The sequence below is a fragment of the Symphalangus syndactylus genome, chromosome 22, assembly GCF_028878055.3.
Source record: "Symphalangus syndactylus isolate Jambi chromosome 22, NHGRI_mSymSyn1-v2.1_pri, whole genome shotgun sequence".
Lineage (NCBI taxonomy): Eukaryota > Metazoa > Chordata > Mammalia > Primates > Hylobatidae > Symphalangus > Symphalangus syndactylus.
The window spans coordinates 8,812,497-8,835,528 of record NC_072444.2 but is presented as its reverse complement, the minus strand read 5'-3'; the positions used below and the strand labels follow the sequence as shown (position 1 = coordinate 8,835,528).

Below are 23,032 nucleotides of genomic sequence, written 5' to 3'. Positions count from 1 at the left end.
GTGAGTCCTCTAACTGTGGTCTTATTTTTCAACATTGTTTTGGCTGTTCTGGTTATCCCTTGTATTTCCATATGAATTTTAGCATCAGTTTTGTCGATTTTTGTGAAAAAGGTGGTGGGGATTTTGATATCGACTGCATTGAATCTGTAGATTAATTTGGGAATATTGCCATCTTAACAATATGAAGTCTTCTAATCTATGAACATGGGATTTTTTGCACTTACTTAGGTCTTCCTTAATTTCTTTCATTGATGGGTTATAGTTTTCAATGCACATCTTGTCTTTGTTTGTTAAATTTATTCCTAAGTATTTCATTATGTTGCATGCCAAATGGAATTTTTTAAATTATAATTTTCAGATTATTTATTGCAAATATATAGAAATACAATTGATTTTTGAAAAAAAATTTTTTTTTTGAGACAGTATCTGGCTGTGTCATCCAGGCTGGAGTGCAGTGGTGCGATTTTTACTCACTGCAACCTCTGCTTCCTGGGCTCAAGCAAACCTCCCACCTCAGCCTCCTGAGTAGCTGGGACCATAGGCATGTGCTACCACGCCTGGCTAATTTAAAAGTTTTTCTTAGAGACTAGGTTTCGCCATGTTGCCCAGGCTGGTCTCAAACTCCTGGGCTCAAGTGCTAGGATTTACAGGCATGAGCCACCACAACTGGCCCGATTTTTGAATGTTGATCTTGTATCCTGCAACCTTGGTTAATTTGTTTGTTAGAACTAGTAGTGTTTCTTTGTGTGGATTGCTTAGAATTTTCTATTTACAAGATTATGTCATCTGCAAATAGGGATAGTTTTATTTTTTCTTTCCAATCTGGATACTTTTTATTTATTTCTTTTCTAGGCCTAATTGCCCTGGCTAGAATAGCCAGTGCAATGTTGAATAGAAGTGGTAAGAGTAGACATTCTAGTCTTATTCCTGACATTGGGAAAAAAACCCTCAGCCTTGCTCTGGATGTCGTTACAGGATGTATTGATGCTAGCTGTGGATTTTTTTTAGATACTTTTTATCAGGTTGAGGAAATTCCTTTCTATTCCTAGTTAAGTGTTTTTTATCATGAAAGGATGTTGGTATTTTCAAATGCTTTTTTTGTGTCTGTTTAGATGATCGTGTGGATTTTGTCTTTTATTCTATTGGTGTGGTGTATTGCATTGATTGACTTTTGTATGTTAATCCAATCTTGCATCCCTGGGATTAATTTCATTTGGTCATGGTATATAATCCTTTTTTATAGCCACCGGATTTGGTTTGTTAGTATTTTGTTGAGGGTTTTTGTGTCTATATTTATTTATTTTTTATTTTTATTTATTTTTTTTTTGAGACGGAGTCTCAGCTGCCCAGGCTGGAGTGCAGTGGCACGATCTCGGCTCACTGCAATGACCTTCTTCTGGGTTCAAGCGATTCTCCTGGCTCAGCCTCCCAAGTAGCTAGGATTACAGGCACTCGCCACCACGCCCGGCTAACTTTGTATTTTTAGTAGAGACGGGGTTTCACCATGTTGGCCAGGGTAGTCTAGAACTCCTGACCTCAGGTGATCTGCCTACCTCAGCCTCTCAAAGTGCTGGGATTACAGGCATGAGCCATCTCACCCGGCCTCAAGCACTTTTTAAAGATATTAATATTTTTCTTATATTTTTGAATCAGAATGCCCTAGTATCAGTTATCTATGGCTACACAATCACTTCAAAACTTAATGATCTAAAATAATAGCTATTTTATTTTCTATGATTCTGTGAATCAGGATTTTGGGCAGGGCTCTGTGAAAATGGCTTATTTCTGATCCATGTGATAGAAACTAGGGCAGCTTATCAATTTCATATAAGTTACAGTGGCGTAAGTTACAGTGGCCGGGCTGGAGCTGGAGGATCCAGTATGGCCTTACTTTGATGTCTGGTGCCTCAACTTAGATGCTTCAATCATCTGGGGGCTGGCTTGAGGAAGGCTAGTCCTTATTCATGACGGTAACACTTGATAGGAGGAGTTGTTGGTAGCCACCTTTGTAGCCAAACTACCAGAGCTCTTAAACAAATCATACATCGGGGAGAAAGCTTAAATCTTGATTTTAAATCACTGTTTTGGGCATTACTTTCAGAATAATTATTAGAAGTGCCTTGATTAAACTTAGATAACTAACATTAAAATATACGAAATAAGATAGTAAAGTGGGAAATGGTTGAAGTAACTAACCAGTTCTGATGTTATGTTTGATAGGTGCAAAAATTAGTATTTCGCCGGGGGCGGTGGCTCACGGCTGTAATCCCAGCACTTTGGGAGGTCGAGGTGGGCGGATCACCTGAGGACGGGAGTTTGAGGCCAGCCTGGTCAGCATGGTGAAACCCCATCTCTACTAAAAATACAAAAATTAGCTGGGTGTGGTGGCGGACGCCTGTAATTCTAGCTACTCTGGAAGCTGAGGCAGGAGAATTGCTTGAACCCGGGAGGCGGAGGTTGCAGTGAGCCGAGATCGCGCCATTGCACTCCAGTCTGGGCAACAGAGCGAGACTCTGTGTCAAAAAGAAAAAAAAATTAGTATTTCTTGGAAATCAAGTCTGTTGGGGAAACTGTCCTAGACTGGTTGCAATTATATTTAATTTTGAGGTGAGTTATCCTAGTCCTAAGTAGGGAAACAAAAGCATCCAGAGTTTGGATGTATGTTGTGTGACCAAAAGAAAATGTTTACAACCGTCTGACATGTTATATGCCAGGAAATATGCATTAGGATATCCATTGTGTTGCTTGATAAGAAAACGAAAGCATTGACATTTACTTTTCTTACTGGGGACTTTTCATGTCTGAAAGTCTTGATCACCTATTTATTACCTTGAGGTATAGGGTATGGAAAGCACATAAAAAAATCACTAGATGGTGAATTTGGCTTTCAGAACGTATTTCACGGTATTAAACAGAATATCACATTATCATGACATTTAACGTGAAGTCAAATAATGAAGAAGGGCCAGGCTCAGTGGCTTATGCCTGTAATCCCAGCACTTTGGGAGGCTGAAGTAGGTAGATCACTTGAGCTCAGGAGTTTGAGATTAGCCTCCTGAGACCTGTCTCTAAAAAAAAAAAAAAAAAAAAAAAGAGCTAGGTATGGTAGTGCTTGCCTCTAGTCTCAGCTACTCGGGAGACTAAGATGGGAAGATCGCTTGAGACTGGTAGGTCAAGACTGCAGTGAGCTGTGATTGCACCACTGCTCTCCAGCCTGGGTGGCAGAGTGAGACCTTGTCTCAAAAAATAAAAAACAAATAATGGGGAAAAATGAGGTATAAGTCCAATGAGGTATAGTTCTAGGCAGGTTTCGTAAGATGAGTATCCTTTGGAAGAAGAAACGTTTGCAGTGAATTTTTACTGAGTCATAAGAAATATTTGTCAAATGTTACCTAAGCTGTAGTACTAATTTATTAACAGATAGTTTTTCTGCAAAGAAAATCCACAGAAATAAGTGATTTAAAATGCTTTCTCAGGCTGGGCGCAGTGGCTCACGCTAGTAATCCCAGCACTTTGGGAGGCCAAGGCGGGCGGATCACCTGAGGTCGGGAGTTCCAGACCAGCCTGACCAACATGGAGAAACCCCGTCGCTACTAAAAATACAAAATTAGCAGGGGGTGGTGGTGGATGCCTGTAATCCCAGCTACTTGGAAGCTGAGGTGGGAGAATCGCTTGAACACAGGAGGCGGAGGTTGTGGTGAGCCGAGATGGTGCCATTGCACTCCAGCCTAGGCAACAAGAGTGAAACTCTGTCTCAAAAAAAAAAAAAAAAGCTTTCTCCCTGACTTCACAAGTTTTAGAAAATTTGTAGAGTTGTAGAAAATTTGAATGATAAAATATAAAGAGCAAAACTAAAAATTACCCATAATCCTATTAATGCTAATACCATAAACATTTAATGTTCCTTCTTTTTATAAATTTTTTATTTGAAAAAGTACAGCGATAACAAAAACCAAAATGTTTTTCCTATTTTCACATAGTCAGCACAGCACTTTTGACACCAGATGTGTGGCGTGGTTTTTCCCACACATTAACCAAGCAATTCTCCAAAGGATAGCAGCTGGGTGTCCGATATAATTCACTTCAATTCTGACACTATCTACTTGGAGATAGCATCAGATCCCACAGGTTGAGGGCTCAGTCCCACAAGACTGTCTCTCATATCAGATGCTATTCACAAGACCCAGGTTGTGACCTGTGCTTCTGGCCAACTGGCTCCAAATTGGGGTTCCCACAACCCCCTCTTTGGGTTCAATCAGTTTGCTAGAGGGGCTTGCAGAACTCAGGGAAACACTTTAATTATGTTTACCCATTTGTTAGAAGGAATATTACAGAGAATACAGATGAACAGCAAAGTTGAAGAGAAGCATAGGGCAAGGTATGGGGGGAAAGGACATGGAGTACCTTGCCCTCTCTGGGCACACCAACCTCCAGGATCTTACATGTGTTCAGCAATCCAGTCCTTTTGATTTTTCATGGAGGCTTCATTATGTCCTGATTGATTACATCATGGGGCATGGGTGATCAGCTCAACCTAAAGCTCCTTTCCCCTCCCTGGCGATTGTGTGGTGGTGGTGGCACTGAAAGTTCTAACCCTCTAACCATATGGTTGGTTCCCCTGGCAACCAGCCCCCATCCTAAGGCTATCCTGGAACCCCAGCCATCACTCAATTCATTAGTATTCACAGAGACCCTTAGCACTTTGGAGATTCCAAGGGTTTTAGGAAGTATGTGCAAGGACCAGAGACCAAATATATATTTCTTACTATATCACAATATCACGTGAGGTAACATGGAGCTTTGTGGATTTCATTCCTCTAGCTCCACCCCCCCCCCAACATTTTGATTCCATTGGGAAATCTTACTTTGTCATTTTAAATTGTAATAGGAATATTAACTCAGTTTATTGGAAGAAAAGAGATAAGAAAAAGTTCTTCCCCTACTTATATACCAGGAGTGTGGGTTTCAACTCTGGCCAGTGGAACACGCAAAATATGTTAATTTGGTAAAAAATTTCCATAATAACAGTTCCTTTGATTCTAAGGAAGGAAATAAAGATTTCAAAACTAATCGAGTCAAAAAATGTGTAAAAGATTTGAATAGACATTTCTCAAAAGAAGACATACAAATGACAAACAGGCATATGAAAGGGTGTTCAACATCACTGATCATCAGAGAAATGCAAATCAAAACTACAGTGAGGCTGGGCGCTGTGGCTCATGCCTGTAATCCTAGCACTTTGGGAGGCCGAGGTGGGTGGATCACCTTAAGTCAGGAGTTCGAGACCAGCCTAGCCAATATGGTGAAACCTTGTCTCTACTAAAAAATTAAAAAATTAGCCAGGCGTGGTGGCACGCACCTGTAGTCCCAGCTACCTGGGAGACTAGGAGAAATACTTGAACCTGGGAGGTGGAGGCTGCAGTGAGCTGATGTCGTGCCACTGCACTCCAGCCTGGGTGACAGAGCAAGACTCCGTTTCAGAAAAAACAAAACAAAACAAACTACAACAAGAAGTTTACATCCAAGACAAAGGCAATAACAAATGCTGGCAAGGATGTGGACAAAAGGGAACCCTTGTACACTGTTGGTGGGAATGCAAATTAGTATAACCATTTTGGAGAAGTTTGGAGGTTCCTCAAAAGACTAAATATTGAGCTACCATATGATCTAGTAATCCCACTGCTGGATATATACCCAAAAGAAAGGAAATCAATATATCAAAGAGATATCTGCACTCCAATATTTGTTGCAGCACTGTTTACAATAGCTAAGATTTGGAAGCAACCTAAGTGTCCATCAACAGATAAATGGATAAAGAAAATCTACATATACACATTGGAGTACTATTTAACCATAAAAAGAATGAGACCCTGTTATTTGCAACAATATGGATGGAACTAACTGGAGTTCATTAAGTGAAATAAGCCAGACACAGGAAAACAAACTCCTCATGTTTTTACTTATTTGTGGGATCTAAAAATCAAAACAGTTGAACTCACGGACATAGAAGGATGGCTACCAGAGGCTGGGAAAGAGTGGTGTGGAGGCGGGGGCTGGGAGGAGAGGAAGATGAGGATGTTAATTGGTTAAAAAAAAATAGGAAGAATGAATAAGACCTGCTATCTGATAGCACAATAGGGTGACTATAGTCAATTATAATCGTACATTTAAAAATAGGCCGGGCGCGGTGGCTCACGCTTGTAATCCCAGCACTTTGGGAGGCCGAGGCGGGCGGATCACGAGGTCAGGAGATCAAGACCACGGTGAAACCCCGTCTCTACTAAACACACACACAAAAAAAATTGGCCGGGCGTGGTGGCGGGCGCCTGTAGTCCCAGCTACTCGGAGAGGCTGAGGCAGGAGAATGGCGTGAACCTGGGAGGCGGAGCTTGCAGTGAGCCAAGATTGCGCCACTGCACTCCAGGCTGGGCGACAGAGCGAGACTCCGTCTCAAAAAAAAAAAAAAAAAAAAAAAAAACTTAGAATGTAACTGGATTGTTTGTAACTCAAAAGATGAAAATGCTTGAAAGGGTGGATACCCCATTCTCCATGATGATGTGCTTCTGTCACTTTGCATGCATGCCATATCAAATCATCTCACATACCCCATAAATATATATGCTTACAGATCTCGTTTTTTTTTTTTTTTTTTTTTTTTTTTTTGAGATGTCTTGCTCTGTCACCCAGGCTGGGATGCAGTGGTGCCATCTTGGCTCACTGCAACCTCCGCCTCCTGGGTTCAAGTGATTCTCCTGCCTCAGCCTTCCGAGTAGCTGGGATTACAGGCACGTGCCACCACGCCCGGCTAATTTTTGTATTTAGTAGAGAAGGGGTTTCACCATGTTGGCCGGGCTGGTCTCAAACTCCTTACCTGAAGTGATCCATCTGCCTCAGCCTCCCAAAGTGCTAGGATTACAGGTGTGTAATGTAATGCCTGTAATCCTAGCACTTTGGGAGGCCGAGGCGGGAGGATTGCTTGAGCTCAGGAGTTTGAGACCAGCCTGGGCAACGTAGCAAAACTCCATCTCTACCAAAAATACAAAAGCATGGTGGTGTGCGCCTGTAGTTCCACCTACTTGGGGGTCCGAGGTGGGAGGATCACTTGAATCTGGGATGCGGAGGTTGCAGTGAGATCGTGCCACGGCACTCCAGCCTGGGTGACAGAGTGAGATCATGTCTCAAAAAAAGAAAAAAAAAAAAAAAGAACCAGAATGTAATCCTGTTTATAAGTCTTTAAATTTGGAGGTAATACTTTTCCATCTAAAATTGTTCTAATAATGATATAAACTGAATTATGCTGTAATTGCCCTTGTTCCAGTGAAGTCTCTGTTGTTACTTGGTTAATTATCTGGTGGTGAAACTTGCATACAGATAATACGTGTTCCTGAAGAGAAATGCACCTCTGACAATTCTCCTCCTTTTATTTGGGGGGGTGGGTGTTATATTGATAAAGACAGTGTATATTCTCTTTATTGATGTCCTTGTCACATAAAGGAGTTCAGTTAATGTTTGTTAATGATAATAACCACTTGGTATCTGTAGTTCAGAGGTTTTAAATTGATGATTTTTAAAATGAGCTATATCACCAACCCCAAATAGTGTTAAATGTATCTTTTATACTGCAACCATAGCATCACCCGAAGGGAAAAAAAGGAGTTTCATAACTCTAAAGGAAGGTATTGTGGAGCAGTGAATATATTAAGTATAAGTGTTTAATATTCTGTTTTAAAATTTTCTTTAAGTTAGGAAATGGGCCAAAGTTAATGGATTGATGTGGATTGTGAGGCTAATGTCAGAATACTGTATATTAGCCACTGAATATTTATTTCTCTTGTGTATTTTGGTGGGGTTCCTTACATAGGTTTGGCAACAAAACTAGAAAATAAATTTCCTTTCGGTGATACAAAATTCTGTGGGGCTAGCTGAATTAGATTGACATTAGTCAAGATTTGCCAGAAACATTGTAGTAGTGCTGGTTAATACAGCCTGGTTTTGCAAGGTGGCCTCAGACTGCCGTTATACTTGTGAACTAGCCAGAGTGTCCCAACTGTGGTAGGAGAGTAGACATTGTATGATATATGGGAAATTCATCTTTGAGTTTATGCCTTTCAGATCCATACTGTGAATGAATGAATGTAAGAGTGGAAACGCGGGTATTTGATAACATATGCAATTTTATTCTTTTACTAAATGTTTATTCCTTTTTACTAATGAAAATAATACTTTTGTGATTGAGAAGAACCTTAACGTTGTCTACTTCAACTCTTTTTTTTTTTTTTTTTTTTTGAGACGAAGTCTCGCTCTTTCGCCCAGCCTGGAGTGCAATGGCGCATTTTCGGCTCACTGCACCCTTCACCTTGCAGTGCTAAGGTGGTTTCACCGTGTTAGCCAGGATGGTCTTGATCTCCTGACCTCATGATCCACCCGCCTTGGCCTCCCAAAGTGCTGGGATTACAGGCGTGAGCCACTGCACCTGGCCAACTTCTTTTTCAAAAATAGAATCTCCTGTTATAACACCTATCAGTTGGATTGGAACTGGGCAAAATGTGGATGTAAACAATTTAGGATTAACTAGACATAATGTGACAATTTTGGATATTTGATATTTTAGATTCCACTTTTTATTTTGGTCTACTGATTTCCTGTAGAAAAAATTTTGGGATTTCTGTAACATGTAAATAATTGCAACTTGAGTAACACATGATTACTTGAAATAGCGACTCTACTTTTCATTTCATTAAAGTAGTAACTGCATTTTGTTTCATACCTATACTCCTCCCTGCTTCAATATTTAGCATGTAACTTTGACCAATAAAAATAAAATTATGAAGAAGGTAGCTGACTGGTTTAAATATCAAAGGGCTGCCCTAGGGTTCACTGGTCTGGTTCATGCTGTTTGATGTATTAAAGACATTCATAAGGGCAAACAAGGTATTAGCAAATAAGTCAGATGTTTTATGTTTTTAATGTGGAATAAAACAAACTCATACAAAAGGGGAGAGGGACAGAAACCTACATTATGACTGAAAGAAAATATCCTGTGTATAGAGCTAATATGCAGAGCATGGTGGAACTACAAAAAGGGAGAAAAGGCAGGGTATCTAATTATTCAGAAACGAGAGTGGAATAGCGCCAGATTTGCAAGGGAAGGCCAAATTAATGGATCAGTGTAACTTTAAACTTGTTGCTTAATTTTGAATCTCTTGGCCGGGCTGGGTGGCTCATGCCTGTAATCCCAGTACTTTAGGAAGCCAAGGTGAGTGGATCACGAGGTCAAGACCATCCTGGCCAACATGGTGAAACCTCGTCTACACTAAAAATACAAAAATTAGCTGGGTGTGGTGGCGTGCGCCTGTAGTCTCAGCTACTTGGAAGGCTGAGGCAGGAGAATCGCTTGATATCTCGGGAGGTGGATGCTGCAGTGAGCCGAGATCGCATCACTGCACTCCAGTCTGGCGACAGAGCGAGATTCCATCTCAAAAAAAAAAAAGAAAAAAAAGAAAAGGCCTTTTAATCTCTTGAGGACAAATGGCTTGCTTTTTGTTAGATGCAACCAGGGAAGTCTAGTGTTTGGATGCCGTTAAAAATACAGTTATTCAGCTGGGCGTGGTGGCTGACTCTTATAACTCGAGCACTTTAGGAGGCCGAGGTGGGCGGATCGCTTGAGGCCAGGAGTTTGACACCAGTGTGGCCAACATGATGAAACCTGTCTCTACTAAAAATACAAAAATTATCTGGGTGTGGTGGCATATCCTGTAATCTCAGCTACTAGGGAGGCTGAGGCATGAGAATCATTTGAACCCAGGGGTTGGAGGTTGCAGTGAGCCAGGATCACACCATTGCACTCCAGCCTGGGCGACAGAGTGAGACTCTGCCTCAACAAACAAACAAGCAAACAAGCAACAGTTATTCTAGATATACCACAGAATAGTTTAGCCACTTTAATGTTTATTATAGGATATTTTATATTAGTTCTTGCTAACCAGTGAAATTCTTTCAATTATGTTAGTCTACTGACTAGAATAGAATGTATTTTGGTTTGCTACAAATTGAAATGGGTTTTTTTTTTCATGTTCTTTTTAAACATTCCCCTCATTCTGTATAAAACATACTTGTGGAAATTGTCTACTTAAGCCTTTATACTATTCATACTGTAGAAGTTATATCTAACATATCTCAAATCATTTGGGAATTTTGTTTTTTCAAGAAAAGTTTGAAACATACTCAAACAACAGTTCTTAGAAAGCTGCTTAGGATGGTACTGAATTTACTTGTGCTAAGTGGCGAGAATGGATTACTGAAAGTGAAGCAGGCCGGGCGTGGTGACTCACGCCTGTAATCCCAGCACTTTGGGAGGCCGAGGCGGGCGGATCATGAGGTCAGGAGATCGAGACCATGGTGAAACCCCGTCTCTACTAAAAATACAAAAAAAAAAAAAAATTAGCCGGGCACAGTGGCAGGTGCCTATAGTCCTAGCTACTCGGGAGGCTGAGGCAGGAGAATGGCATGAACCCGAGAGGCGGAGCTTGCAGTGAGCTGAGATAGCGCCAGTGCACTCCAGCCTGGGCGACAGAGGAGACTCTAACAAAAACAAAAACAAAAACCGAAAAAAAAGTGAAGCAGCAACTATTGGAGCATAGCAAGAATGGAGTGTCCTTTTTAAGTGATGTAAATCTGTGCTTAGTATCCTTTTACGCTATTTTTATATGCTTATGTGACATTTGATTCATTAAAAAGAATTTATGAGCCGGACGCTATGGCTAATGCCTGTAATCCTAGCACTTTGGAAGCTCGAGGCGGGCAGATCACTAGGTCAGGAGTTCAAGACCAGCCTGGCCAATATGGTGAAACCCCATCTCTATTAAAAATACAAAAATTAGCTGGGCGTGGTGGTGCGTGCCTGTAGTCCCAGCTACTCGGGAGGCTGAGGCAGAAGAATCACTTGAAACCGGGAGGCTGAGGTTGCAGTCAGCCGAGATCGCACCACTGCACTCCAGCCTGGGCAACAGAGTGAGACTCCATCTCAAAAAAAAATCTATGAAACATAAAATGTAGTTTAGGAAGTATAATATTGAAGTGACACCTATAAACCTACCATCCAACTTAAGAACTAGAACTATACTAGTACTGTTGAATCTACCAGTGTTCTCTTCCCCCATTCATTCTGCCTTCCCTTCAGAGATAACTGCTGCTAAGCATTTTGTATTTCACATTTATTTAAAAAATAATTTTAGGCCAGCCTTGGTGGCTCATACCTGTAATCGCAGCACTTTGGGAGGCCAAGGTGGGAAAACTGCTTGAGCTCAGGATTTTGGGACCAGCCTGGGCAATATAGTGAGATCACATCTCCACAAAAAATTTTAAAAATTAGCCAGGCATGTGGTGTGCACCTGTAGTTCCAGCTACTTGGGAGGTTAAGGTGGGAGATTGTTGGAGCCTGGATCGAGGTTGCTGTGAGCCATGATAGCATCACTGCACTCCAGTATGAGTGACAGAGTGAGACCCTGTCTCAAAAAAACTTACCATCTCTATATTACTATATATAGATATATATTACAATAGATTGATCTTTAAAAATATATTGTTTAGTTTTGCTTGGTTTTGAGCTTTATAAAAATGGTATATTTTGAATTCTGCTATTTACTTTTTTCCACTCTGTTATTTATTTTTATTTATTTATTTTTAGATGGAGTCTCGCTCTGTCACCCAGGCTAGAGTGCAGTAGTGCAATCTCGGATCACTACAATCTCCGCCTCCTGGGTTCAAGCGATTCTCCTGCCTCAGCCTCCCGAGTAGCTGGAATTACAGGTGCATGCCACCACACCCAACTAATTTTTGTATTTTTAGTAGAGATGAGATTTCACCATATTGGCCAGGGTGGTCTCAATTTCCTGACCTTGTGATCCGCCCGCCTCCGCCTCCCAAAGTGCTGGGATTACAGGCGTGAGTCACTGTGCCCGGCCCCACTCTGTTATTTTTAAGAAATTTATTTATGGTACTGCATATAGCTTCAGTTAATTTACTTTTACTGCGGTATAATATTCCATTGTATGACTATTCCATAATTAATGTATCCGTTTTCCTGATAACAGACACTGCAATGGTGCGGTGAACATTCATGTACGTGTCTTCTTGTCTATGCCTGTGATGTCTCCTTGTACATGTGTGTGTTAGTGTGTTGGATGTGTAGGTGTGTGTAAGCGTCTCAAAGTTTCTCTAAGTTAGATACTTAGGGGTAGAATTGCTGAGTCATAGAGTCCATGTTCAGCCTTACAAGATACGATAGCATTTAATTTCATAATCAGAACAACCGTAACTGTTAACAGTTTAATAAAGAAACTGTGGCTTAGAGATGTTATGTATCCAAGAAGCCACATAGATAGCAAGTGGCTGAACAAGTTCAAACCCATGGTTGTTTAACTTTAGGACCAGACTCTAGCAGTAAGTCATTTTGTCTTTCTCTAGTAAGTGTCCATAATCAGGCTTTATATATAGTATAACTGGGATTTATTTTAGTGCAAATGTTTAAGACATACATCTATTTTGAAGAGTAAAATCTATATGTTAATAAAAAACTGTCTTGATCCCAGTCGCCTAAATTTGTGCTCTGTCAACCTTAACATATGGCTACTATTCTGAAGGGAGCAGGAGGAAAGCAGAAGGCCAAAGGGCCTCCCCTCTCCCTTTTTGCTTAGAACACAGATGGCTGGCTGGGTCAGAGAAGAGCCATCTTGTGACCTTCAGCCTCTTGAGTAGCTTGTTCTTATTAACAAAATCCCCGTATAATTAAGAGCAGATTGTTTCCAACTAAAAGGCCACATTTCCTACCTCTCTTTACAGATAGAGGCAGCCTCCCAAGAGGGAAGAGACATCTTGAATAGGAATCTAGCAGTTTCTATACTTTTTTTTTTTTTTTGAGATGGAGTTTTGCTCTTGTTGCCCAGGCTGGAGTGCAGTGGTGCAGTCTTGGATCACTGCAACCTCTGCCTCCCGGGTTCAAGCAATTCTTCTGCCTCAGCCTCCCAAGTAGCTGGGATTACAGGCCTGTGCCACTACACCTGGCTAATTTTGTATTTTTAGTAGAGATGCGGTTTTGCCATGTTGGCCAAGGCTGGTCTCGAATTCCTGACTCAGGTGATCCGCCCGCCTCAGCCTCCCAAAGTGCTGGGATTACAGGCATGAGCCACCGTGCCCGGCCCTCTGTACTATTATATCAAGGCCAGGTGAAGATCTATAACCCTCTTCAATTTACCAAGGATGGTATTATAACTTTTGGTTTTTAATTATTGAGAAAATATAAAAGCTGACTTCTGCTGGGCTCAATGGCATGGGCCTGTAGTCACAGTTACTCAAGAGGCTGAGCAACATAAGACCCCATTAAAAAAACAAAAACCCCAACTCTTATACATTTACCCTGTGTCTTACACACACACACACACACACACACACACACACACGCAAATGTGATATGTGTTGGAGGAACTGGAGCAGGAGACTGAAAGGACTACAGTAATGGAGTAGAAGCAAATCAGAAAAGACTTGAAGTGAGAGGATATCTACTAAGGGAATTTGGCCTAGGCAGACTGAAGTGGTCCAGGAAGAAGATACTATGAATATTTTTTGAAATGAAGAGATCGTGCTGGGCATGGTGGCTCATGCCTGTAATCCCAGCACTTTGGAGGTAGAGACAGGAGGATTACTTGAGCTCACGAGTTTGAGACCAGCCTGGGCAACATGGCAAAACCCTGTCTCTACAAAAAATGCACAAACTAGCCAGGTATGGTAGTATACACCTGTGGTCCTAGCTACTTGGGAGGCTGAGGTGGGAGGATCACTTGAGCCTGGGAGGTTGAGGCTGCAGTGAGCTGTGATTGTGCCGTTACACTGCAGCCTGGGCATGACAGAGCAAGACCCTGTCTCAAAATAAATAAATAACTAAATAAATAAAAATCAGGAGATCACTATACTTAAGAAAACTAGGAATTGGCTTGAAAATTAGTGTTACTCTTTGATTTTGATTTCAATCTATGGAGAGGCAGGGGTGACCTTGCCTCCTCACTTGTTAGGGGAACTGAGAAAAATATGTCTAATTCATATTGGGGATATAAGCAAGGGTGGGGTTAGAGGAAAAATGGAATTATAGCCTGTATTAAATTGGGTCAAATTGAATTGTGTAATGAGACTTTATGCTTATAATTTACTACCTGATATAGTAAAATAAAATTTTATCCCTTCCTGGAGTGAGGAGATAACTTTTTTTTTTCTTTCAGTTATCAAAGTGGTTCATGCGGCCGGGCACAATGGCTCATGCCTGTAATCCCAGCACTTTGGGAGGCCAAGGCAGGAGGATCACTAGGTCAGGAGTTCAAGACCAGCCTGACCAACATGGTGAAACCCTGTCTCTACTAAAAATACAAAAATTAGACAGGCGTGGTGGCGCCCACTTTTAATCCCAGCTACTCAGGAGGCTGAGGCGGGAGAATCACTTGAACCCAGGAGGTGGAGGTTGCAGTGAGCCAATATGGCACCACTGCACTCCAGCCTGGGCGACAGAGCGAGACTCCACTGCAAAAAAATTAAAAAAAAAAAAAAAAAATGGTTTATGCTCATTTTAGTCAATCTGGAAAATACAGAAAAGGGGAAAGGGAAACATTCCTCCATAGGAAGATAACCACTCTTGGTATGTTTCTTCAATAATGTATTTTTAAACATACTGTAACCATCATGATGGTGTTAGGTTATCAATTAGGTGTATAATATATATTATGGAAGATAAGTATTTCCAGACAAGGGCTATTATCTAGGAGTTTTTCTCCATTTTTGCCCATTGCTTCTTTTTGTAAATTTCTTGTGTAAATTTAGATGAAGCTGGAGATTTAACTTGTCTTTTCCTGGAAACAACGTGAGAGATTAAGGTGCTCACCACCATGCCCAGTTAATTTTTGTATTTTAGTAGAGACGGGGTTTCACCGTGTTGGCCAAGCTGGTCTCGAACTCCTGACCTCAAGTGATCCGCCTGCCTTGGCCTCCCAAAGTGCTGAGATTACAGGCGTGAGCCACTGTGCCTGGCCCAAATATCTATTTAGTGTTCAAATTTCCAGTTGTCTCAAATGGAATTTTTTTTTTTTTTGGTAATTTCATTTGAATTTGAATTGAAATAAGGTCTACATATTGCAAGTTATTGTCCATAGGTATACTCTTTTTTTTTTTTAAAGTTCAGCTTTTTATTGAACACGTTATAAAAGAGGTTTAGTCAAAAAGACCAAAGCCCATGTCATCATCAGACTCCTCAGATTCTTCTTTCTTTGCTTCCACTTTCTTCTCCTCAGCTGGAGCAGCAGCAGTGGAGGGGGCAGGACCTTCTGCTGGTGCAGCACCAGCTGCTGGAGCAGGTCCACCGGCCCCTACATTGCAGATGAGGCTCCCAATGTTGATGTTGGCCAGGGCCTTTGCAAACAAGCCAGGCCAAAAAGGTTCGACATTTACACCGGCTGCTTTAATGAGGGCATTGATCTTATCCTCCGTGACTGTCACCTCATCGTCGTGCAGAATGAGGGCCGAGTAGATGCAGGCGAGCTCGGAGACGGACGCCATGGCGCGGGCGAGTGTAGGGCTGGCGCTGCCGGACGCGGTGCTAGTCGCCGGATGAAGTGAGGGCCTCACCCCAACGCGGCCTTAGCTTCCTCGGAAGGACCGAGCACCTTGGCGGCAGCTGAGGAAAAGGGTCGTCCATAGGTATACTCTTATCTCTCTCTTTTTCTTATAATGTGTTTGTTGAAGAAACTGGATTGTTTATCCTGTAGAATTTCTACTCAGTCTGGATTTTGTTGATTTCAGTTCCATGGTAGAGTTTAATAGGTTTCTTATTTTTTTTGTATTTCTTGTAAATTATTAGTTGAATTTACACATAATTGAATCTTAAAATTGAGAAGGAAAACCATGTGGGCCTTTTGCCATCTCAAGGGTTGCAGTTAATCAGCTGACTTGAGAAATCCCTGCTGCCCAGGGACCAGATGAAACATAGACAAGATGGCGCCTTAACTTTGGATTTCTTGCCTAATCTGAACACATTTGTGTTTAAAAAGGAAACCTGGATTATGCCACTGCACTCCAGCCTGGCTGACAGGGCAAGACTCTGTCTCTGAATGAATGTATGAATGCATACATGCATGCACGCCTGATCCAAGAACCTGATGAATTGAACTGTTTTCCAGTGAAGGTGACATTAGACTAATTTAATGATAAGACAGAACTAAACTTTTTTTAGTGAGAAAAACATGCTTTCAATTTATTTGTATTAGTTACATCTCGTTTTCATCTTATGTAGTTAATAAAGAATGGGTGGACACCAGGGTCCAAAGCCAAGGTTCTCAAAGTTTAGCATTCATCAAAATCACTTGGAAGGCTTGCAGACAGTTTGCTGGACATCATCCCCAGAGATTCTGATTCCATATGTCAGGGTCTAGTCTGAGATTTGCATTTCTAGCAAGTTCCCAGGTGATATCGGTGCTCCTGGTTAGGGGACCACACTTTGAGAACTATTAGGCTGAAGTTTAAGGATCTGCATTAGAATTACCTTTGGAGCTTTAAAAAACTCTTGAAGATGCCAGTCGGGGGCCTCCGCATCTATATTTTAACATGTTCCATAACAATTCTAATGCGCACCCCAGGTGAGAACTGCTCCTGTAATTATTTATAGTTTATTCCTCCATATTTCCCAAGAAATGCTCATTCATTATTCATTTCAAAATGTTAAAAGAGTTCTAATATTGTTTAAATGAGGCACATGGTCAGGAAGGATTCATTGTTTTATACTGTGCTGCTTATCATTGTTGTAGAGGGCAAAGTGAAAGAAAAGTGCTAAATAACAAAGAGCCATTGGCACCTGTCCTGGAAAATCAGTATTAATGCTCTTGCTTGCTGCAGAGGTAACTGCTATTTTAAAATTAGTAATTTTTCCCAAAGGAAAATTGAAAATAGTTTGGTGTGAGGTTGCTGTTCCTCAAATCAGGGAACCCCTCTGTTTAGCATTAGATCCTGAACTTTCCATTAGCCAATGTATGTGTGAGCCAATAATGAATGATGACATTTCAGTCATTTTTGGAGACATGCGAATTAGAGTGATAAGAAATTTTTAGTTCTTGAGTAACATTCTTTTTTAAGGAAAGGCTCAAACTTCACACAGTATACTAATACTTCTACTTTACACTTCACAAGTCTCCCAATTTTAGGGTTTAAAAATCTTTCACTGACTTGAGAAACATGCCAATGGTTGATTTCATGCCACCATGTTTAAGGCATATTTTGTTTAGTTCAAAAGCACATTCCCTATATGTCACTGGGAACAAAAAGATGACTTAGACACAGTTCCAATTCAAGCAGCCCAGTCTGATGAAGTGATTTCCAACCTTAATTAGTAACCATTAATTATGTAGACCCCGTTCGTGTGATAGGAGTCATAACTTTAATAATTCTTGATTAGCAGAACATATGATAAAGCTATTATAAATCAGTAAATCTTTTATTAATAAATGTGCTTTGATTTTATTAATCACAACATCATCTACATACGTTTGAAAAATAGTAGCTGGAGCCATTATTCAGTCTACAAGCAGTATTGGTGCATGTGACTTTTGAACGCCTGTGATAAACTTGAAAGCCTCCAAGAGTCCATGGCCTCTACTTTCAGGGAAGTAGGTTGATTATGATTGTTACTAGTGTTACTGCTTGCTAATAATGCAAGTACATAGGCCAGTTACAATGGGTATTTGTACAAGAATTAAGGAATTTTCCTTCATATTGACCTAGTGGGGAAGGGACAAGTCTTGTCTTCCTATTTGAGTTATACTTGTAAATGAAATGTTTAACAAGTAAGTTCTTGGTTTTTCCTTGACAATCTGATGATCTGTTTTTCTTTGTTCTTTTTTTTTTTTTTTTTTTTTTTTGAGACAGAATCTCACTTTGTTGCCAGGCTGGAGTGCAGTGGTGTGATCTCCGCTGACTGCAGCCTCTGTCTCCCGGGTCCAAGTGATTCTTCTGCCTCAGCCTCCCGAGTAGCTGGGACTACAGGTGTGCGCCAACATGCCCAGCTAATTTTTGTATATTTTTTAGTACAGACGGAGTTTCACCATGTTGGTCAGGATGGTCTCGATCTCTTGACCTTGTGATCTGCCCACCTCGGCCTCCCAAAGTGCTGGGATTACAGGCATGAGCCACCACGCCCGGCCCTGATGATCTATTTTTCTACTTCACTGTCCTCTGTTTATTGAGTGGGTATAGGTGGGAACTTGACAAGGTTAATGACAGGTTGTGGAGAAGATTGAGTGAGAGATGATGCTGGGTGGGAGTCAGAAGAGACTGGACAGTGAAGGGAATGGAGAATAGGATCCACAGCCTGCATATGTACTGTATATGTTGTCTTTTAACTATCGTAAGAAGTACTAATTAATCTGTTTGAAAATAATGACTTTTCAGAAAAATCATAGTAAACTTATATAATAAACACTATAACTTTTGTGATAATTTGAGAAGAAATTCCCTTGACAAATGCTGTTTACTTACAAGGTTTGCTTTAGGACCATATGCATAATTCTACTTAATCTCAAATGAGTTGTTTCGCTTTTTGCAATTAGATGTGTGTGCAGTAAGAGAAAGGGATGAATCAATCTGCAGTCAGTGCTGTGAGTCAGTTGCAGCTGCCATGTAAAGTGCTCTCATTTAGCTATTAACAGCCTTTGAAGGCTTGCATGTGTAAAATATTCCTAATTCGCTAGGAACACACATGGCTGTGTGTGTATACATGTCATTGTGTGGTAGGCTGTTCTTTATTAGAAAAGTATATATCTCTGTTGGATACTAATTACAGCTTTGGCCAGCAAACTGCAGCAAAGCAAGTAACAAAGGCAACAAAGGCAAGAGGGGGAGAGATCTGGGCTTTGCTGTTTTACACCTCCAGCATAAATAAGACATGCTGTGAGTAAACACAGCTGTATGGAAAATTAGTTTTGAAGAATTGAAAGTAAATAACTGCTGGCTTATTCAGCACATCTATACTATAGGTCTCCAAGAGCAAGAACGTTTTCTTGAAACTAGAGAACAGTTGTAGGTTGAGTTACTTGTCTCTTGGAAAGTTGCTTGACAAATTAATCTTTGTTGGGTTGTACTCAGTGTTATATTATTGCCTTTATGCAACACAAAACCACAAGTAAACCTTAGGAATTTCACTATTAGATAATTATGTGTAACACCTTAATATTTATATTACTACAGAATAATTCAGAGTAAGAATCATCTAAAATATTATTTATTGAGCACCTACTATGCAGTTCTTCTGATTAGGTACTATGGGAGATACAGATATTTAAATACAGATAAACCTTGCCTTTAAAGAGCTTGCAGTCTAGCAATATACATGAAATAATAGAGGACAAAGTAGAGTTTAATGTAATGCTGGATGATATAAAGAAGCTGTCTACATTCCAAGGAGAGGAAATCACTGAGTGCTAGAGTTTAGGAAAGGCTTCCTCCATGAGCTGCAACTTGAGCTTAGCCTTGAAATACTGAAAACAATTCTATAGGCAAGACGTGAAGAAAACATTAAAAAAGACTAGACTGCATGTAGTGTGAAGAGTGGATAGGATTCTGGTTGAATCTGGAGTAAGTCAGCCCTGTTTTGAAGCTTTGGCATTAGAGCTTAAGTTGGCATAGGCCATGTATCTTGTAGGTATGGCTGACATCTGTCAGATCTGGTTTTGGCAGAATAGTACCACACTACCTAGTAAAATCCTTTTTCATGAGGAATACTCTGCAGGGGAAGTTAGAGAACGTTAGAAATAGTTTTTAGGCATCTTCATGGGGATGCCCATTGATTTTTGCCAGTAATGATTGCTTCTAGGTAATTCATTTTTCCTCCACTATATGTAGAGACTGTCAAAATAATAAAAAAGGAAAGGAAAAAGAATGTTCAATCTGCCTGACAGAAACATAACTAAAACTTTTTTTTTTGAAACGGAGTCTCACTCTGTCACCCAGGCTGAAATGCAGTGGCGCAGTCTCTGCTCATTGCAACCTCCGCCTTCTGGGTTGAAGCAATTCACCTGTCTCAGCCTCCCTAGTAGCTGCGACTACAGTTGCATGCCACCACGCCCAGCCAATTTTCATATTTTTAGTAGAGACGAGGTTTCAATGTATTGGTCAGGCCTGTCTCAAACTCCTGACCTCAGGCGATCCACCCGCCTTGGCCTCCCAAAGTGCTGGGATTACAGATGTGAGCCACCATGCCCCTCCAGCTAAGATATTTTTATACTGGGCCATTGTTTTTAAGAATTGGTCTTTAAAAATGGCCTATTTTGCTGTGGGGAAAAAAATCAATTTCAGTGAACGTTTACGGTTTTATGAATCTGTGCTTCTCCTCCAGTTCCTTATACCATCTTCATAGTCCTCTAGTTTGATTCTCTTACTTTTTACTTAGTTGGAATTACTGTTAGAATTCTAGCAAATACCTTTCCATACTGTTTGAATTTTCTAACCATGGCCATGTGTTACTTTTTAATTTAATTTAATTTAATTTATTATTTTTTTTTAGAAATGGAGTCTTGCTATGTTAACCAGGCTGGTCTCGAACTCCTGGCCTCAAGTAATCCTCCTGCCTTGGCCTTCCAAAGTGTTGAGATTATAGGTGTTGAGCCTCTGCATCCTACTTTTATTTATTTAAAAGAAGCTTCAACAGATACTACCTGGTCAGTGGGATTACAGGATTATTTTAATGTTCTCTGTATTTAAAAAATTAATGAGTCAGACATGGTGGCTTGGTCCCTTGAGCTTAGGAGTTGGAGACCAGCCTGGGCAATATGGTAACCCTGTCTGTATCAAAAATACAAAGATTAGCCGGGTATGGTGGCATGAACCAGTAATCCCAACTACTGGGGAGACTGAAGTGGGAGGATTGCTTGAGTCTGGGAGATTGAAGTGGCAGTGAGCTGAGATTGTACCACTGCACTCCAGTCTGGGTGACAGAATGATATCCTGTCTTAAAAAAAATTGTTATCTTTGAGTCAAACTTGTGGCATTTAGATAGTGGAATACTATGTAACTGCTGAAAATAATAGGGCTGGGCACAGTGGCTTACGTCTGTAATCCCAGCACTTTGGGAGGCCAAGGGGGGTGGATCACTTGAGGTCAGGAGTTTGAGACCAAGCCTGGGCAACATGGTGAAACCCTGTCTCTACCAAAAATACAAAAATTTAGCTGAGCACAGGCATGGTGGGGTGCACCTGTGGTCTCAGCTACTTGGGAGGCTGAGGTGGGAGGATTGCTTGAGCCTGGGAGGTGGAGGCTGCAGTGAGCCATAATTGTGCCACTGCACTCCAGCCTGGGTGACAGAGGGATAACGAATTGGATATTTATGCAAAGATGTCCAATATTTAAGTAAATAAAGATGTCTCGGTATAGGGATTAATTCTGACTGTAAGGATTACAGAAATAAAATTCATGGGAAACATGGCGTGTGGCCAGGGCTTTGAAGGAGGGTTAGAATTTCAGCAGGTGGAGATGCAGGCTTGGGGTATTATAAAGAAGGCAGAAGCAGGGAAGTGCAGGCTGTTTTAGGAAGCAGCGAGTAGTTCTAGGTGGGGCTGGTGAGAGAAGAGACTAGTGAGGGCAGATCACAGCTAAGCTGGGGTGCTATGGGAAAGGAGTTTGGATTACATACCATATCTACTACGGAGCTTTTAAAAGTTTCATCTTTTTTTTTTTTTTTTTTTTTTGAGACAGAGTCTCGCTCTGTTGCCAGGCTGGAGTGCAATGGTGCAATATTGGCTCACTACAACCTCTGCCTCCTGCGTTCAAGCGATTCTCCTGCCTCAGCCTCCAAAATAGCTGGGATTACGGGCCTCTGCCACTACGCCTGGCTAATTTTTGTATTTTTAGTAAAGATGGGTTTTCGCCATGTTGGCCAGGCTGGTCTCAAACTTCTGACCTCAAGCAGTCCACCCGCCTCGGCCTCCTAAAGTACTGGGATTGCAGGCATGAGCCACCGCACCCAGCCAAAAGTTTGATCTTTCAATAAATATTTGTTAACTGATGAATAAAAGAGTGATATGATTAAATCTTTGTTTGGAAGAGAAAACTTTTATAGCAGGAGGGACTGAAAATAGCAGGTTATTTATAGTCGAGTGAATTAGAGCAGAAACAGTAAAAATAGAAACATGTAGTTAAATGCAGAGGTAGAGGTAGACTCGACAGGGTTTGGCAAGTGATTGGGTTTAACTAATTGTTAACAAAAAGGGGAATAGAAGAATTTAAGGTTTTGAATTTGGGAAAATGGGAGCTATGTTCTTCCTTGCTCTCTTTTTTCTTTAGTTTTCTTTTCTTTTTTTTTTTTTTTTTTTTGTATTTTTAGTGGAGACATGGTTTCACCACGTTTGCCCAGCTGATTTTTGAACTCTTGGCCTCAAGTGATCTACCTGCCTCGACCTCCCTCCTAAAGTGCTGGGATTACAGGCATGAGCCACTTCTTAAGGTTCTTTCTTTTTTTTTTTTTTTTTTTGAGACAGGATCTCACTCTGTTTCCCAGGCTGGAGTGCCGTGGCGCAATCACTACCCACTGTAGCCTCGACCTCCTGGCTCAAGTAGTCTTCTTGTCTCAGCCTCCCAGAAGCTGAGACTACAGGTGCATGCCACTGCACCTGGCTAATTTTTTTTTTTTTTTAATTTTTATTTTTGGTAGAGGTGGGGGTCTCATCATGTTACCCAGGCTGGTCTTGAACTCCTGGGCTCAAGTGATCTGCCCACCTTGGCCTCCCAAAGTGTTGGGATTACAGGCGTGAGTCACCATATCCAGTCCTTCCTTGCTTTCTTGAATAAAGTATTTAGAATTGAGTCATCCTTTTATTAGGGAGACTGCATTATTATGAATACTAGTAAGAACCTTGAGCTATATAGGATTTATTACCCCTACAATAAATGGTCGTTTGCTATAACTGGCCAGGCATGGTGGCTCATGCCTGTAATCCCAGCACTTTGGGAGGCTGAA

At 41.0% G+C, this 23,032-nt stretch overlaps 2 protein-coding genes across 52 annotated transcripts in view; one reads left to right on the top strand and one right to left on the bottom strand.

Annotated features, from left to right (window-relative positions):
* The window catches only part of EPB41 (erythrocyte membrane protein band 4.1), a 230,018-nt gene that overhangs the window by 51,894 nt on the left and 155,092 nt on the right, over positions 1–23,032 (top strand). The window lies entirely within an intron of this gene.
* LOC129472045 (large ribosomal subunit protein P1-like) lies at positions 15,200–15,730 on the bottom strand. 2 transcript variants are annotated; one of them, XM_063631538.1, is made up of 2 exons: positions 15,524–15,730; positions 15,200–15,448 (listed from the first exon to the last, which is right to left on the bottom strand). In XM_063631538.1, exons 1-2 carry the CDS (start codon positions 15,592–15,594, stop codon positions 15,250–15,252), a joined length of 270 nt encoding a protein of 89 aa, XP_063487608.1. In that variant the 5' UTR covers positions 15,595–15,730; the 3' UTR covers positions 15,200–15,249. The 2 variants fall into 2 exon arrangements, with proteins under 2 accessions (XP_063487608.1, XP_055117372.1); XM_055261397.2 differs by having other exon boundaries at positions 15,200–15,730.